Genomic DNA, 19270 nt, shown 5'->3' with positions numbered 1-19270 from the left:
TCGTTTTAGAGGGATAAAGAAATGTTAGAGAGAGAAGTTAATGAGCAAGAGTGATCTTAGAGAGAGAAAACACATGTAAGAGAAATGGAAAAAAATGTAGAAAAGTTAAAAAGAGCATAGGGATAAACATTTTTTGAAAAGAAGGGGTAAACATTTGACAGAAAGAAAAGGAGTTTATGCATTTTTACTAAATTATAACAATAGAAGAATTTAATTGCAAAGAATATAAGTTTGGAGGTAGTTTTTTTTTTTCTTTTTCAGTTACAATAAATTGGGATTTGAACTCATAAATTTCTTACCAAAAATCATATCATTTAGTATTGAGCTAAACTCAGATTCCAGTTGGGAGATAGTTACTCAAATTAAAGAGTAACAAATTTTATAATACGTATAGATTTTATTTATTTTTTAATTTTCCCATAGTTGTTTAAATTTCGAAAAAAATATGTAATTAAAAAAAAAACCAAATTAGATGTGTGTATCTCAATTCAAAAACTGGCGCGTGTGGCAATCGAACTTGGCCAAAGCCCATAAAGCGTTGGTCAGCGGGCCCCACACTACAGTAGCGTAACTTCAAACGTCGAACCTACTATAAAAGCCGGTACAGAGCTCAACAAACTCCGTTCACTGCCCCAATAAACTGATATCACCAATCAAACTTGAAGCCTTTATTTCTCACTGTTCCGTATCGTCTTCTTCTTCTTCTTCTTCCTCTTCTCTAATGGCGGTCGTAGCATTTCTTCCATGAATCTCATGGACTTCTCGTATTTCTAGTAGTTTTTTTTTCTCTGATCGGACTTGAAATAATTCATTTCCTCACTTGAGCTATCGCTTTTAGCGAGGTTGCTCTTCGAAAATGGGCGGCGACAAGGCCATCACTCTCGAGGAGATTAAAAACGAGGCTGTGGATCTGGTACATACGCTGCTTCTTTCTCCTAATTTGTTTATTTTGCGGCTTGTCGATTTGTGTTTGGTTGCCGAGAAAATTAATTGGAACGACGACGAATAAATTCGGATTCTCTGCGTTTGCATGTTGTTGTTTTGCCAGCAGAGATGCTTTAGTTTCTGATTTTTCTGTACGGTTATTTGTTTGCGTTATTTCGTTAACATCTTCTCGTCGCATCGCAGCGAATGAATTATCGATTCGGAAGTTTGTTTAATTTGTAACTCTTTTTACTTGATCGGTTGCTTTCTTTCGCCTGCTTAAAAAATACGGCGATAGAAATTTTCACATCCTAGAGTGGAGTCTCGTTTGTCGAAACATTTTTCACATGGTGGAGTGTAGTCTCTAATTTTTTTTTTCCCGAGCAGTTTACGGATTTTAACTATTTTGTTAACTCCTATCACATCATGTTATTGTATTCGTAATCTAGTAAAAAGATAAATATCAAATATAGAAGTTCAGAGAGATCGATTATTTAATGTTCACGTTCTTCCTTTTTTGTATGTAATATTGTTTTCTGAAGCTGCAGGTGATGAACCTTGCAATATAATTTATCAGACAATGAATTATCAAATATTTGATATCGTATTTTCCAAAGAGAAAAATAGTCTATTTAATATCGTACAAGTACTATGGAGCGGAGTCCATAAAATAATTTTCCGTATATTTTTTGGAAGGGTTATATTCAGTGTTTTAAATATGTACTTCAAAAAAATTTTGAGATAAAAATAGACTTGAATTTATAATGTCAATATTTCTATAGAATACCTACATGTTTTATATCGTCTCCACGTCAAAATTTTCGGAGTATTGTTTTTATAGAAGAAATTGGTATTCCTATATCCGCGTCGGATCTTTTTCTGCCGTGATTTCGCCGCGATCTGGCGTACGTAAATTAGAATTTTCAAGAAGCTGTTTAAAGCATCCAAAATTTTCAACGCGAGGGACCCATTTTATTGTGAACCCGTGGCCGTCATGGACAGCCCTAGATGTTTTGAAAATTAAAAAAAGAAAACAAAAGTTATATATATATAATGATTCTTATAAATTAGCGTGTTTATTTCATGCTAAATGAGTTTTGTTCGACTTTGTCTCTCATAAATTTATTTTACTCTTTCAAATAATTTTTTATTTTCAACTTTTTTTTCTATAATTCTACGGGTGTTTTTAATATTCAAGTAAATTGATTTTTCATACCATTTTAAATTGTGTTCCGAGAGATTAAAGTTGTATTTGATCCCAGTAATTTAAATTTATGTGGTTTATGATTGATTTTGATGTGTGATTTTACTATTTTGTAAAAATAATTAGATAAGTTGGAATATAAATTTAAGAAATTTGAAAGATTAGCAAGCCTGCAATATTATTTGAGGGTCGCGCGGCGAAGTACTTGCAGTACTTGGCGGTCCAGCCGCACGGATTTTCTCTCTGGCTATTTAATTAAGTTGATGTCTGAATATTATGGATAGTCGTTGAGTGGGGGCACGAAAGTCGCAGAATTTCATCCATACTCTATTGGATGGCCTCTGTTGATAATAAATAGTAGTAAATTTCCATTTCTATGGGGTCTACAAGTCCGAGAGGACGACAACTGCACTTGTTATAGAAGCGGTTGTTGGTTGACGTGTGCTAAGTTCACGTGGCTGTTCTTATAAAAGGTTAATCTTATCTTTTCACATGTCAGCGGTGGCGTTGGTTGTCACGTGAGTCAGTTTTATGATGATGTGCTAACCTTGTATTTCTTTCCATATCATGATAATTTTACATTGCTTGAAAAAGCAGTTTGGCATTTTAGTTCATTTTCTTTGAGCCCGAAGTGGCAACGCTTTTTGGCGGCGGGTTGCTTTCTTCAACAGTTTCTTGTTCTGTTAGATAAACAATGTTTCTTTAGAGTTATTGCCTATTTCCCACCTTTCACTTCCGTAAATTTGTAAGATCAGGTGGTGTATCTTGGAGCCCGTGGTGGATTGTGAAAGGTCCAATTCTCGAACTCAATCAAAGATGTTTGAATTATCAGTGGCCTACTAGTTTTAAGCCCACTAAATTTTTGTTTTTGATATTTTTAAGCGATATAAAAGTCAATATCTCTATGGGTTCTGCAATGGAGTATATGAGAATGGATTAACAGCATGACCAGATTCATTGCCAAATGGTTTAAAGTCCCTGCTAACGTCATGCAAACCAAAGAAGCTATGCCCTGTGTGTAATGTATGACCTGTTTTCACAATATGATAAGAATCTCAGACTCATTGATAACAGTTTAGTAATAAATTTTTTTGTTCGCCTGAATTCATAATTTTGGCAGCTTGATAGTTATCTGCTTTTAGTAAAGGATAAAGTTATGTAGTCTCATGAGCCTTCATGGTCGCATTTCGTTATGGAAGGGTTCGAGAGTAGTAACTGTTGAGTGACATATGTTGTTGTTCTCTGCAGGAGCATATTCCAATAGAGGAAGTGTTTGAACAGTTGAAATGTACGCGAGAAGGTCTGACATCCGAGGAAGGAGCCCACCGGCTTCAAGTTTTTGGACCCAACAAGCTAGAAGAGAAGAAGGTAGAATTCATACGGTGTAACAGTAGCATATTTTTCCATATGCATGCTTTAACTAAATTTAGTAGTTCATTATTGCTCAAAGTTCCTACAATAGACGAATATCGTTGTTAATTTTTCCATTTGGCCGACAAATAGGAAAGCAAACTTCTCAAGTTTTTGGGTTTCATGTGGAATCCTTTATCTTGGGTCATGGAAGCTGCTGCCTTAATGGCTATAGTCTTGGCAAATGGTGGTGGAAGGCCTCCAGACTGGCAAGACTTTGTGGGGATCATTGCTTTACTTTTTATCAACTCTACCATAAGTTTTATTGAAGAAAACAATGCTGGTAACGCGGCTGCAGCCCTCATGGCTGGTCTTGCTCCTAAAACTAAGGTAAAAAAACACATCTGCCATGGCTCTTTAGGCTTTCCATCATCTGTTAATTGTTTTCTCATTTATTTTTGATGTCTTGTAGGTTCTAAGAGATGGTCGTTGGAGTGAGCAAGAGGCTGCTATTCTTGTTCCAGGAGATATTATCAGCATTAAGCTTGGTGATATAATACCAGCAGATGCCCGTCTTCTGGAGGGTGATCCTTTAAAAATTGATCAATCTGCTTTGACTGGGGAATCACTCCCAGTCACCAAGAACCCCTCAGATGAAGTATTTTCTGGCTCTACGTGTAAACAGGGGGAAATTGAAGCAGTTGTCATTGCCACTGGAGTGCACACATTTTTTGGCAAAGCTGCTCATTTAGTCGACAGCACCAATCAAGTTGGACATTTCCAGAAAGTTCTTACTGCTATTGGTAATTTCTGCATTTGCTCAATCGCTGTTGGAATACTAATTGAGCTTATAGTCATGTACCCAATACAACGCCGCAAGTACAGAGACGGAATTGACAACTTGTTGGTGCTTTTGATTGGTGGAATTCCTATAGCAATGCCAACCGTTTTGTCTGTCACCATGGCCATTGGTTCTCATAGGCTTTCTCAGCAAGGTGCCATTACTAAGAGGATGACGGCTATTGAGGAAATGGCAGGCATGGATGTCCTCTGCAGCGATAAGACGGGAACTCTGACCCTGAACAAGCTAACTGTGGACAGAAGCTTGATCGAAGTGTTCGTTAAGGGTGTCGAGAAAGAGTATGTTATTCTTCTTGCAGCGAGGGCCTCTAGAACAGAAAATCAGGATGCCATTGATGCAGCTATAGTAGGAATGCTCGCGGATCCCAAAGAGGTGAAATTTGGCTGCATTTGATCTTTATTTCTTAAACCAAGATTTGGACATTGGATTCATATTACTTGTATAGTTGTAACTTTTCAGGCACGAGCAGGAGTTAGGGAGGTTCATTTCCTTCCATTCAATCCTGTAGATAAAAGAACTGCTCTAACCTATATTGATTCTGATGGAAGTTGGCATCGAGTAAGCAAAGGTGCACCTGAGCAGGTAAGCTACTTTTAATGGTAACAATTCTTGCTTGCAAGTTTAGTGAAGTAACTGATCATCTTGCAAATTTTTTCCAAGCAGATCCTTAATCTTTGCAACTCCAGGGAAGACACTAGAAGAAAAGTTCATGCAGTGATTGATAAGTTTGCAGAACGTGGACTTCGTTCATTGGGTGTTGCAAGACAGGTACTTTTAGAACTAAATCTTTAAAGTTTTTTCTTTTCCTAGTGAATGTAATGCTTATGTTATGTTACTCTTTTAACATATATTAGGAAGTACCTGAAAAAACGAAAGATGGCCCTGGAGGACCATGGCAGCTTGTTGGTTTGTTGCCTCTATTTGATCCTCCTAGGCATGATAGTGCAGAAACCATAAGGAGAGCTCTGAACCTCGGAGTAAATGTGAAGATGATTACTGGTACATATCGATAAATGTTACTGCCTATACTATACATTTCTATATCATATACTCCAGCAACTAACATTTTTAAGTCCTTCTGCATAGGTGATCAACTTGCCATTGCCAAGGAAACAGGCCGCAGACTTGGAATGGGAACAAATATGTACCCTTCTTCTTCATTACTTGGTCAAGACAAGGATGAATCTATTGCTTCACTTCCTGTGGACGAGTTGATTGAGAAGGCGGATGGGTTTGCTGGAGTATTTCCAGGTTGGACTCTGCTCTCACATTCTTTCTTCTTTAACATATTGAAGTGATAGTTTTCATCCGTGCTCGTCTTAGTCTACATTGAACCGAATTATTCCCCAAATAATGACATTTATAGCAACCAGTAGTTTCAGTTTGCTTTTAAATCTGGTATCTGATGCTATATTTTGCATCGTGCAGAGCACAAATATGAAATTGTGAAAAGGCTGCAGGAAAGGAAACATATATGTGGAATGACAGGAGATGGTGTTAATGATGCTCCTGCTTTGAAGAAGGCAGATATCGGAATTGCTGTTGCAGATGCTACTGATGCTGCCAGAGGTGCTTCAGATATTGTACTGACAGAACCAGGATTGAGTGTAATTATTAGCGCGGTGCTAACCAGCAGAGCTATTTTCCAGAGGATGAAGAATTACACTGTTAGTTCTTTTTTCTTTCTTTTATTCTAGTACTTTTTTGGATTTTTCTTTTCTTCATGTGAAGTCATCAAGTACTTTCTTCTTAATGATCATTTACCGGTGGTTTAATTAACTTCTCTCTTCCGCAGATCTACGCAGTTTCAATCACCATTCGAATAGTGGTAAGTGATTATGAAATATGTAGTGAATGATTTGATAATTATACCCAAATGCTTCTAATCTCTAATACCTGTTTCTTTCTACAATCTTTGGATATTGCAGTTTGGCTTCATGTTCATTGCTTTGATTTGGAAGTTTGACTTTGCACCGTTTATGGTTTTAATAATAGCCATTCTAAATGATGGTAAGTTCATACGAATAACCTACAACTGGACCATTACTCGCATACCAGGCTAGGGATCAGGCTTCTGATTTTGTGCATTTCCTCTACTCTTAGGAACAATTATGACAATTTCAAAGGATCGAGTAAAGCCATCTCCACAGCCCGACAGTTGGAAACTGAAGGAGATTTTTGGAACTGGCATTGTGCTTGGAGGATACTTGGCACTGATGACAGTGTTATTCTTCTGGGCTGTGAAAGATACTAACTTTTTCTCAGTAAGAATTTTACATGTCTGGCTTTGGCTTACTAATAACTAACAAGGGCTGTTGTTATAGACTTATATAAATACTTTTGTTTTGTTCTTTTTAGGAAAAATTTAATGTGAAACCCCTGAGGGATAGTCCAGAAGAAATGATGGCAGCGTTATACCTACAAGTGAGCATAATAAGCCAGGCGCTTATTTTTGTGACAAGGTCTCGCAGCTGGTCATACATGGAACGTCCTGGACTCCTCCTAGTGGGGGCTTTCATAATCGCTCAGCTGGTAAGAATTATGGGTCAAATTAATTATAATTACAAGTTTTGTTGTCCCTAAATGGATTGTTTGAACTTTGAACTGGCAGGTGGCGACTGTGATAGCTGTTTATGCAAATTGGGGGTTTGCAAGGATAAAGGGAATGGGATGGGGCTGGGCTGGGGTCATCTGGCTCTACAGCTTGGTAACCTATATCCCTCTCGACATTCTGAAATTTGGAATACGCTACGCTCACAGTGGCAAGGCCTGGGACACTCTTTTGGAGAACAAGGTCTCGTGTCTCTCTTATTTTGACTGTGCATATAAGTAGAAAATAACTGAGAAATGAAAAAAAAAACACATACACAACAATCACCCAAATTCTTTCTCTTGATTCCAGTTACACAAAACATTCTCACAAAAATTCTCTCTGATTCCAATTACACCAAACATTCTCACAAAATTTTAAGCCACTTAGTTAACTCTTGAAGTGTTTAGAACACACTCCCTCATTGTACCTTTTTAACATGGGATAACTTTTCTTCTAATATTTTGCCAAAAATCTTTGTTATTTAATGGGGATTGGAATTCTATGTGGACTACTGCTGCAATTGCAGACCGCATTCACAACGAAGAAGGACTACGGGAAAGAAGAGAGAGAAGCGCAGTGGGCAGCTGCACAGCGGACTCTACATGGTCTACAACCACCCGAAAACTCCAATCTCTTCCCTGAAAAGACTAGTTACAGGGAGCTTTCAGAGATTGCGGAGCAAGCCAAGCGCCGAGCTGAAGTTGCCAGGTTCTTACACTCTTACAAATCCAAATTCAGTGTTCTTAGAATTATGAAAATCATTTTTTGTTTTGTGTTGTGAGTGCAGGCTCCGAGAATTGCATACACTGAAGGGCCATGTTGAGTCGGTAGTGAAGCTGAAAGGACTGGACATTGATACAATCCAACAACACTACACAGTTTAAAGACGGTGAGGAGAATCCAATCCCCATCCAAATTCTCTCTCTCTCTATAACTTAACTTCTCTGTTCCTGATAAAACGATGAATGACGCATATAACCGAGTAGTTGGTTTCTAGAGTCCTACTTTTTAGCTGCTTGTTTTTATTATGCAAGGCAGAGGAAAAATAAAAATAAAATAGATATTCAGTTTTCCATGTCTGTAATATTAACTGCCAGCTTTATTTCAGACTTTTAAACTTATTGGCCGACCTTGAAGATTTTTTAGTGGGATTTTCTTCTTTCTGCACCAACGTTGTGTGAGGTCCCTCCTAGAATTTTACGACCTTTATTTAGAACTGGTGTTGGTACCTAATTTCTTTAGCATTTCGTTATCCTCGTTCATAAGTACCTAGTTTAAGTGGATAACCAACGCAAACGTACCTTTTATTCCTTCATTTCCATTCCAATATAATTAACACGGAAAAGGAGATCTCAACTATAATATTATACCGATACAAGCTCAAAACTCGAACATCAGTTTGGCAATGTTCCCATTTCTTGTTTATAGTTCTATAGATAAGTTTTAACATTTGACAACTTTTTTATATTTCTTGTTAGTTGTTTATCATTTTTTAGAAATGTTCCCAAAATTATATAGAAATTTTGAAAAAAATTGAAAATCTCTTGTTCATGTTACCGGTAAAATCAAGCTTCCTTACTTTTTTTTTAATAAAAAGAATGAAAGAACAATAAATAATCACTAAATGCAACTATGAGCGTTACCAGATTAGAAACTCACCGAACCAATGAGGTTAAAGATAGTTGGTTTGAATAGAATTTGTCAATTTGGTTATTAAAATTTTGGGATCAATTGTCAGTTTATTTTATTTTACACCCTTACAAAATGGAAAGGAATCAAGAAAAGTACAATAATGATGGCCAAAAGAGGGGATGCTACATACAAAAATGCAAATCTTAATGTATTCTTTGCTCTATACATCTGGATGCCAACCACAAAAAAGCCATTATAGTTGGGAGCTAACCTACAGATGAACCTACTTCAATTTGTGATTTTGATGTTGTTCTAACCAAATTCATGATACCAAATAAAATACAAACATCACTCAAACGTACCTCTGCTATAACTTTGTACAGTTCCGCATTTCTCTAGGAGTTGCTGAAATACACTTTTAAGTGGGAGGTTTCGGCGGAAACATCTGTTGTATAGCCTTAGGCAAATTCAACACAATCTCTGCATATGCTGATATGGGGAAGCAGGAAAAGAAAAGAACATTACAGTTCTAAAATTTGATTTGGTAACTGCCTAACTAATTTGAATTGGAAAACATACCTTCCGGTAAGCTCATGGTTCGTAAAGCATCCTCTGCATATGATAGGCGAGCTGGAATAGGATGACTTCCAGTTCCTCCATTTTTCTGAAACTGAGGCATTGGCCATGCAAGCACACTGATTTTAGTTGGCAGCACATAGATAAGATCTGCATATCTCAGACTGACAGTCACCGTGCTGGAAAGAAGACACAGGTTAAGGTTAAATTTGATAAGAATCATGACAAATATGGTTGTTGATTTCTAGTAACAGGCCTTGGAATTGATGGCAGAAAAAAATAAACGGGTCAATATCAATATCTTGGGCTTTCAGGTAGACCACCTGACTCAACTCTCATGCTGAACTACGTTAGGATTAAAGAGTAAATGTATTCAGAATTCCAGTTTCTACATTTTCTTTAAAACACTCATAGAAAAACAGCTTAAGGTATATGGCAAAATATAAGAAGAGTTCAACGATGAATATAACTGAGTTTAGTGAACTGACCAGTCAAAATCATCTAGCACAAATTCAACCATATGGAATGGAAGGCTATGATACAACTCCCTGATCTGGTTGCCATATAACTCCTTGATAAGCCTAACCTGAATTATTTATGAACACATCATGTAAATCTTCACTTAGCGAGAAAGGAAGATGCAACCTATAATGAACCAAAAGGATGCAACCTATAATGAACCAAAAGGAATAGCCATACGACCACATAAACACACAGGAGGATTACATCAAAATTTTTTTGGAGGATTCTTATAAAGAAAAAAACACGCACACCGGGGGTCCCATACAAGATTTTTTCCATAACTATGCTAAGCACTGTTAAGTATGAGTATGCTTAGGGTTGTGCACGACAACATAAAACTCTCTCCTACAACCACCATCAAAATAAGTTAGCGAATTTTAGCATATCAGCCAACAACCCAAGTAGTGCCACCGTTTTTTTTTTGTTAAGAGGTAAACATCATCCTGAAGAAGTCTTATTTGTCTAACAATAATTATCACTTTATGAAGATTTGGCCTTCTCATACTAAATGACACTACTTAGCCAACCATCAGGATGCATAATCAAACATCCATCGACGTAACACGTGCAAAACAAAAGGCAAGAATTAATTCTACTACAATGCCATCATAAGTCTAACAGCACAGGGGTCTGTACTGTGTAGACAACAGACAGAATGATCGAAGCACGCAAGCTAAGGGATGAACTAACGTCTTCCTTTTAATATAACCATTTACTGATTTCTTACCTGTTCCCTTCTATCCACATAGGCCTGCAAAAGTTCTCCAATATGATCTATAAACTTCTGCAAGATCGAAAAATTGAAGGAAACGTGGAAAAATCAATTTATTTGCAATAATCTGAGATCATCAATGAAAATTTAGGCAACCAAACCTACCATCGCATTAGAGGAGAGAAGATCATTTTCTGCTTCTCGTATTGGCAAAAAGAATGGAATTGTATGTTCTAGGACGGTCATTTTTTCAAGAAATGACTTACTCTCAAGCACGCAATGGTAAAGTTCACAAGGCTCACCTGAAAATTATTCAACCAGATCATTCCACTTCCAAGAGACATAAATTAATGAATGATCATACCAGCAAAATAAAAATTAAGAGCACCAAAATATAAGTCAACAGCACTAAATGATTCTACCTAAATATTTACCATAGCATAAAATTCAGGTTTCTCGGCAACAAGAGAAAATGAAACAAAATGAGTTCTATGTGATTCAAACCTGTATACCAGCACTAAATGATAAATGTACTCACTGGCATAAAGTTCCAAGTTTCCAAGCTACATTGACTAAGAGAAGCTCAAGCAAAATATCAACCATCAACCAAAATATTTATAGTAGCATAAAGTTTAAGTTTCTAAGTAACATGAAAAATGAAATAATATTTGGACAAATAATCTCAGAATTCAAGGCACTAAAATGAGCATTTTTCCAACCTATTCCAGTTGGAGATACCAGGTCATGTCGTTGCACTATAAAATTGATGTATGGATGTGACCCATAGATTTTAATAATATTTGGTAGTCCACTTATTCAATTTAAGGAAGCGAAGGTCTGCACTGCTGATTAATCAAAATTATTACAGATTCCAAAATGAACGTGCCGGCACCTTTCACAATGAATGAATGCCCATAAGTTTTAGCCTCCTCATAGGCTCATACAGCATTAATTTTCTTTCATTTAAGACCTCATTACATGAGTGGAAGTCAATACATATTAGTGAATTGTTTTCCTTTTCACAATCCAAATACTATAGAAATAGAGTGAAATTATCAAATTACCAGCAAAAGATGTCTCATATTGTATACCAATCCTTGCTCCTTCCAAGCAGCAAATAACCTGTTCAACAAAAAACATGCTCGTTTTCAACTCTTAATACACTATCTGAAAATAATCTACTCCATACATTCAAAGGCATGCTATAGTCCACGATCATTTTGCAAGCAAAAATACTTCATTAATATCTCAAAGGAGTAAAGATACAATAGGAGATAAGGTATCAACCCACAAAAGTCACGAGGATTATATCCTGCTAGCATTTGTGGAAAAAAAAAGCCCCAACTACAAAAAATTTGGACAATAAACTCCAGAGGGAGTCCTCAAAATTTAATGGCCTCTCACGTCTTATTGCCCCCTCTAGACTAGCCCAGAAAAATTCTTAAGAGTCATTTCAATCAACCATTCCCACGCTCTGTATTCACCTTGTAATTTCAAAGAACCATCGAAATGTGCAGCCATACAAAACATACCTTGGTTCCAACTTTATAGGTGATTTTTTCCAGTGGCAACATATCCGATTCTGCAGGCATGGCCTTTCTATCTGCCTCCATATGAACCTGATAAAGGAAGGACATTACCATAAGCATTCGTCATCGGAAGCATGAAACAATGGGATCAAAATGGCATAAATTACCTTTGGTCATCGATCATCTTTGTCTCAATTTACAAGTTTCTTTAAAATGATAGTGAAATAAAAAAAGAAACTCAAAATAAAATTGAATGATTTGACAGTTTGCAACATTGTCATACCCGCTCTCTTATTGTAGCTAAAAGCCCATCATTCCATTGCTCACCATCCAAACATATTTCTGCAAAACCCACAAAAAATAAGGGGGAAAGCATCTTAACTACCTTACCTAAGTAGGCAAATGAGGAAGAAGTGATTAAAATGGCCATACTGCACATTTTGAGGGGAAAAATAAAAACCAAGAAAAAAGGTAGAAGAGGAAGGATTGAGTCATCTCATAATTATGTGGTACTGTGCCACACAAACAAGTGAAAAGACGAGTAAAATAGATCTCAGGGAATGTAATTCACTGCAAATTACCTTGAGTCTGAGATGCTCTAGCAGCTTCAAATTCTTTTTGTAAGCGCTCAAAAATCATCTTGTCAGAGTCCCTATTGTTAATATTATTATTTAAAAAAAAAAGGAAAAAAAAAACAAAAGCCAAAAACCAAAAACCTTACGCCTTATATTCTGTAAAGAATACATAACTTGAAACCCTCACCCAAAAGTAAATAGTTCATTGCCATTTGTTCATGATAAGTTGATAACAAAATAAAAGGACATACACCACAACATAACAAGATATCTACAAGCTCTCCATGGCAAGAGAACGTTCAAATGATTATTTAGAAAAAGAAAAAAAAAAAAAACCATCGTGTACACAATTAAGCTTAGTCAAACATAACTACATCAAAGGTGGCCTACCTGGAGAGACGCTCAGTTAATTCACTGTGCCTTTTGAGGACATTTGAAACTGCAAAATAACAAAGAAGCCAGAAACCAGAAATTTCATTAACTAACGAAAAAAGGAAAAATAACATAAAAGAAATTTTGAAAGAGGTGAAAAGAACAAAAAAAAAATGAAGTACATCTTGCCCGTGTAGTCTCCAAGCTAATATCTTCTTCTTGCATAAAACTCTGTCACAGATAAAGGGACATTCAAATCGTTGAAAGAAAAATTTCAACCCAAGACAACATATTGTACCCAGCTGAAAAAGGAAAGAGTGCAGAGAAGATAAATAAAGCTCAGAACCAAACATTATAAGGAAGAATTAAAACCCAAAGCTAGCTGCAAAAGAGAAAATTACAAACCATAAAGAATTACAAGATAACTATATAAAGCTGGCATAAATAAAAAGAATAATGCACCAGAAATAAAATTAAATACTTACAAGGCAAACATTTTTATCATACAATACAACTAGCAGCATACAACAATGAGTGATGAACGGATAACAACACAGATATTGGCCAAATCCTTCATGATATGTGCATCTCAAGTTATGCATGAGTCTTGCTTACACATATATGTATGAGAAAAAAAAGAAAAACAGAGTGAGCAGTCCCAGTGCTGAGTAACTCTTATATAACACCGATGAGAGGTTGCATCTGAGATGATGAGTCTTGACAAAGAGTAAAAAAAACAAGAGCCAAGAAAAATAACAAACTTAGAGCAGCTAAGTCGTTGGCAATAAAAAGTATTGCTCTCCTTTCCAAGTGGTTATAGTGCTTCTTCTTATAACCCAATTCTCAGTGGCATAAGATTGCAGAGAGCAAGTACGGCCTTCTGCCACAGGGACTCTAGTATCTTACTATCAGTGGAACTTGCAGGAATCCTCTGAACCTAAAAACTAAAAACTAATAAAAAACCAACTCAGATCAAAATTATAAAATAACTCCTAAATACACTACATCACCAAATTTTCTTTCATTAATTTGCATCCATGTAAGTTCAGCACTCATTATCTCCAATAGAACACCTCGTGTTCCAACTTACTTGGTCAGACTCACAAAAGGAAGATGCATGGCACTAGTATCCTCTCATCAATTTCCCCAAATCTCTAATGTTTTCATAGCTAATTCACTAGAAATAGCCACACTTGTTCTCATTACCCAGAAAATCAATTACGTTACGGTATCTCTTATGCCTTAATAAGAAGTTAGAAACTGGAGAAATGGAGTTTTAAACGGTACTTCTGAAAATGCTGAGGCATGCAAAAGCAAAACTGCATCTCATGTACATTTACAACAGCAGGAGGGTAATTCTCAGCGGTAATATTTAGGTCCATTTTAATTGATTTATGTATTGTATCCATGTTTAAATTCTGCATGACATTTGCAACTATCAGATCAAATAACCACAACTCCACAAACAGCACTAAAAATTAAGCATAGTTACTTTGACTAATTTAACTGTGTCCATTTCAATTGGTGATCTTGCATGATACCTTAGAATATTTTTGATAGTTCAACTATAGGTTGTTCTTGAGGAAATAGACTTGAGCGCATTAGCCACATTAAACACGACTGGTTTAATGCATATACCTCTTAAATACTTTCATTACATTGTTGCATCAGCCGATAAACTTGGCTAATTAACTCCTAGGAAGAGTAATATGACTCAATTTTCCCACATTACTTAATATCGTCGCTCCCTAGGAAACCGCTGCATGATTCCACACTTGAAACCTTCAGATCATAAAAACGATTACAGAATCACGTCTCGAATAATTTACCGTCTATACTGTCGTAACATGTAAACTCCGAATTTATAAGAATTAAACTCTCGCAACGCCAAATTCGATCCAGAAACCTAAGCTTTCGATTTCTACGTCGTACACTTGAACTCGTTTACACAAACGGAGATTTGGAATCGACTCCTGATCGAATGAGAGAATAAATTTGCGCAGAGACCGTAAGTAAACGTACCTTGCGAGAAGATTCGCCAGGATGTGGATTTTTTCTCGGCTTCTTCTTGATTGATTCTTCGATGTCGCTCTCCATTTCTCGACTACGAATCAAAATTGACCAGAAAAAAAAATTGAAAAAAAACTTCGCACTTCGCGCCCAGTGAACTGCAACAAATTTTAGGCGGGTGTTCTCTCCCGGCAAAGAGATTAGGGCTTTGAAATATGCCCGCTTTTATTTTCAAAACATTATTTATGCATAAATCTCGAATGCCCGCTTTTATTTTCAATAAATAGTTTTTGGAATATAATATCACAATTGTAAAAATAAAATAAGGGATTTTCCACTCTCTTAGACTTTAATTATGTTTTTTTTAATTTCAATATTTTTACTATATTTAAAATATTTATTTATTTTATATTATTTATAAGATGCCTAAATAAAATATTGAGGAGAATCAACGCTCATTATGAAAAAATAATCCACAAATTTGATGTTGAGAGTTGTTACCATCCACAACATTCATTTGAGATATCTACAAATTTTTTAATAATTAATATTTCACATTTAGTTTTTAAAAACCTTCAAATATAATAAAGTATTTTTAGTACACATTTTAAAGTTGCCTATGAGGCTATAAAACATATTTAAAAGACATTTTGTAATTATTAACAAAAGAACAACTATATTATAAAAAACTTAACAAATTATTATTTGTCTAATTAATATAATTAAAAATAGTTTTCAAAATAAAACTAATATATACATTAAAAAAAGTTTGTACCGTAAATGATTATTTTCACTAATAATAAATTCAAGTTAGTGAGACTCTATTCCATCTCATATTTTAGTCCTTTTTTTTATCAAGTATTTTATTTATTTATGCTAATTGTTAAAATAAACTTGATTAAAAAATATATGTCGCTAAGTTGAATTCCCTCACTCCAAATTCCTTGAACTAAAAAAACTAAAAGGAAAAAAAAAAACCCCACTAAAATAAATTAAAAATAATACCTCCAAATGATTAAGAGAGGGTTTGAAAGAAAATAAAAAACTGAGCTTTTTAATTACACAGAAAAAAAGGGAACATTTTGAGAGAGCTACTGAGGAAGAAGAACCCGAAGAGAGATATTGCAGATTGCTACGCAGAAGCAAAACCTCCAATAATAATCAGCAAAAAGAGAAGAAAAAAAACCCATCAAAGAAGAAATTAAAATAAATCTAAATTATAAGAGAGAGAGGAGAGAGAAGAGAGAGAAGAGAGAGAGAGAGAGACGGAGGTTGAAGGACAGTGAAAGCAAACGAAAGTTCGAAGCTCCGAAGATTCGGACCCAGCCACTCAGCTTCAATTTCTCTTCAATTCTTCAAGTTCGTCAAAAGGTCAGAGCTACGGCAATCTCTTCGTCGTCGTTGTTCAAATGCTATTGAACTTACTGGGCGAGATTCAATGTGCTCCATGTCTCTGCAATTCGTGCTCTGTTCCCTCTACTCCACTTCCCGCAACTCACTGATCTCCTTCTCCGACTTTGAAATTTCGTGTTCCGAACTTCCGAGCTTGCGAATTCTGCTGAAAGAATGATGGGTTTGTATTGGTTCGACGATGCAGTACGCGTTTTGTTGTAGTTGTTGAAAAAAAAAATTCCGTGTTCTGAACCTGGGTTTCTTTGTTCGAAGTTAGGGTTTTGATTTGCGATTGATTTGCAATAGGTTGAAATTGATTTTGAATTTTTGGCGGGATTTAGTGAGCCATGTAGTGGGTTTAACTTCTAGGGTTGTGTGTTTGAGAAGTTGCGATTTGGAGTTGCATTCTGTGCTTTGTAGTTGGGCAACGAAAGGATCAGTTGGAAGTATGATTGCTACAATTATCCTTGATCTGGAGGGGTGAGTTTTAGGAACTTGTCCAAATGATGCTGACCTTGAAAATTAATCTGCATTGATTGATATGTGGGAGTGAAAATTTTGTGGTTTTTTTTTCTTTTTCTTTTTCTGTGAACTTGAATAGTGACTGTGTTCATCTTGGTGTCTGGAATTAAGTGATCTTGTAAAGGGTGTGTGAATCTGTCTGCTGAGAAATGCAACCTCAGCAGAGCTTGAGAATTGACTTGGGTGAATTGAAATCTCAGATAGTGAAGAAGCTTGGAACTGATCGGTCAAAACGGTATTTCTTTTACTTGAACAGGTTCTTGAGTCAGAAGCTGAGTAAGAATGAGTTTGATAAGTTATGTCGTCGGGTGCTCGGGAGAGACAATCTTTGGCTGCATAATCAGTTGATACAGTCAATTTTGAAGAATGCGTGCCAAGCTAAGGCTGCGCCGCCGTTACCTGTAGCAGGCTATCCGAAAACTTCAACACAATCTGCAAAAGTTTCCCCTGTTATAGAAGATGGGAATGAGGACACTGGAGCTGTTTATCCTACTTCTACTCAAAGTATTCCCATTTGGTCTAATGGAGGATTTCCAGCGTCCCCAAGAAAGAGCAGGTCTGGGATACGCGACCGCAAACTCAAGGACAGGCCGAGTCCACTGGGGCCAAATGGGAAGGTCGAATGTATCTCACATCAATCAGCAGGCAAGAAAGATGGAAGCTGTAAAATGATGATGGTTAATGGTGATGCAACTCTATGTGACTATCAGAGACCAGTGCAACATCTGCAAGGAGTCGCTGAACTGCCTGAAAACAATATCGAGGCTAGAATTCGACCAGCAGGAAAGCAAGTCCTAAACAATAAGATCCATGATGAAGGAACTAAGGTTGGAGACCGGGAAGAAGCGGGACACTCAATCCACTCGGGTTTACTTCAAAGTCGCTTACTGGCACCCCTTGGGATTCCTTTCTGCTCAGCTAGTATCGGCGGGGCCCGCAAAGCAAGGCCTGCGGATTTTGGGGGTGATTTCGTTAGCTTTAGCGATATTGGTCATTTATCGGATACAGAGTCATTGAGACGACGCATGGAACAAATTGCTGCAGTACATGGCCTAGGCAGTGTTTCTGCAGACTCTGCTAATATTTTGAATAAGGTGTTGGATGTATATTTGAAGCAGTTAATAAGGTCTTGTGTTGGCTTGGTTGGAACATGCCCTATGCCATGTGAGCCCGAGAAGCCTCTTACCGATAAGCTACAGGTTCAGGGGAAGGTGATCAATGGTATGTTGCCGAATAATCAATTACACGGGCGACATAGCAATGGAAGCAGAGAAGTTATGCACGAGCACAGATTACGGTGCTCGGTATCGTTGCTTGATTTCAAAGTAGCAATGGAGCTTAACCCAAAGCAACTTGGGGAAGACTGGCCTTTGCTGCTGGAGAAAATTCGTATGCGTGCATTCGAGGAATGAGACGACTCTGCTATATCCGTTTGTCACATTCCACAGTTTGTTTGACTCGTCATGGTTCAAAGGGGTCGAGAATGGATCTCAAAGACCTCTCAGCTCTGCTCCTTTGTGCGAGTAAACAAGATTGCTCAAAACTCGATAAAGCTCCTACTTGCAAAGACGAAAAGCGGGTCGAACATCAAAACTGGCGTTTATTCTCGGGAATTATTTAACTGTGACTAAGCTTGGGCACTGTCAGTCGGAACGCCCATCACTGATTGATCTATGTTTCGCATTTAAACTGGCCATAACCATGATTTAAAGATCTCAAGCTTTTCGTGTAAATTTAGATCACTGAGGAAATATACAAAATTTTGCAGAGATACAGCTTGTGTAGCTTGGTGAGAGGTAAATTACTGGTCCAAGAGCTTAGTGTTGCTCTTTGTGTATTAATTCTGAGAATTGATTTAAATTCCATATTAATAACACTCACCAACAGACAACAATCTGCAGTTAATATCCTCTGTATTTCATGCTTGCTTTTTTTTTTGTTAGACAGAAAGATGCAGAAGCTATAAAATGATATAGCCTTTCTGTTCACACAAGGATCTGTTTTCTACATGTTCCACGTTTATGGTGCAATAGTCAGCCACATTTGGATTCTGATTCTTCTCTTTGATCATCCAATCAAAGGAACAGGATATAAACTGATATGTTATTTGTTTTTATTTGCGCTTTCGAACTCTTAGATCCATGTTCTCACTTTCAACTGAGTTAAACAAGAACGAAGAACAGGAACGAGAATATTATCAAACAAATCTTATGAACTTGAGTATATATATATTTAGTTTTGCCCAGCCAACTTGATTAAAGGGTTATAAAAAAGATTCAAAATCTCACCATCTCCAATACTTGAAAAAGAAAAAAGATTACATAATACTTTTAACTTCAGTCATTAAATTACCTGTTTTTTAATTCTAACTTCAAGCTTGATGTATATGAGTTAGAATACAAATACTGATTGTCACTTAGAATTTTTACTAAATGAATCCAACAGAATACAAAGTTAAAAGATGAAAGTAAGGTCAAAATCTGCCTGACTCAGTT

The 19270-nt window shown here is 36.5% G+C and overlaps 3 protein-coding genes across 5 annotated transcripts; 2 read left to right on the top strand and 1 right to left on the bottom strand.

Moving 5' to 3' along the window:
- Positions 1-624: 624 nt before the first annotated feature.
- On the top strand, positions 625-8104 carry LOC111005040 (plasma membrane ATPase 4). The gene is made up of 16 exons (XM_022276388.2): positions 625-913; positions 3377-3496; positions 3632-3868; positions 3951-4712; positions 4800-4922; positions 5004-5108; positions 5195-5339; positions 5427-5591; positions 5769-6007; positions 6136-6168; positions 6269-6350; positions 6444-6604; positions 6699-6872; positions 6952-7134; positions 7460-7641; positions 7721-8104. Exons 1-16 carry the CDS (start codon positions 857-859, stop codon positions 7815-7817), a joined length of 2865 nt encoding a protein of 954 aa, XP_022132080.1. The 5' UTR covers positions 625-856; the 3' UTR covers positions 7818-8104.
- Positions 8105-8698: 594 nt separating this feature from the next.
- Positions 8699-15105, bottom strand: LOC111005041 (centromere protein O). Of its 3 annotated transcripts, XR_002600702.2 has the most exons (13): positions 14874-15105; positions 13034-13082; positions 12870-12918; positions 12486-12556; positions 12188-12246; positions 11908-11994; positions 11440-11497; positions 10541-10677; positions 10391-10447; positions 9630-9727; positions 9145-9320; positions 8928-9054; positions 8699-8836 (listed from the first exon to the last, which is right to left on the bottom strand). XR_002600702.2 is itself a non-coding variant. In XM_022276389.2 (12 exons), exons 1-12 carry the CDS (start codon positions 14946-14948, stop codon positions 8984-8986), a joined length of 987 nt encoding a protein of 328 aa, XP_022132081.1. In that variant the 5' UTR covers positions 14949-15104; the 3' UTR covers positions 8699-8983. The 3 variants fall into 3 exon arrangements, 2 of the variants coding, with proteins under 2 accessions (XP_022132081.1, XP_087984259.1); XM_022276389.2 differs by having other exon boundaries at positions 8699-9054; positions 14874-15104; XM_088128133.1 differs by having other exon boundaries at positions 8699-9054; positions 13034-13153; positions 14874-15103.
- An 839-nt stretch (positions 15106-15944) lies between these two features.
- Positions 15945-18684, top strand: LOC111005206 (uncharacterized). Its single transcript, XM_022276635.2, has one exon. The coding sequence runs from the start codon at positions 16925-16927 to the stop codon at positions 18185-18187; it is 1263 nt and encodes a 420-aa protein (XP_022132327.1). The 5' UTR covers positions 15945-16924; the 3' UTR covers positions 18188-18684.
- Positions 18685-19270: the final 586 nt, after the last annotated feature.

This window comes from Momordica charantia (assembly GCF_013281855.1).
Source record: "Momordica charantia cultivar OHB3-1 chromosome 8 unlocalized genomic scaffold, Mcharantia_2.0 BLBB01000008.1, whole genome shotgun sequence".
Lineage (NCBI taxonomy): Eukaryota > Viridiplantae > Streptophyta > Magnoliopsida > Cucurbitales > Cucurbitaceae > Momordica > Momordica charantia.
Note: the sequence above shows the minus strand (reverse complement) of the source record. Positions and strands in the feature narration are given on the sequence as shown.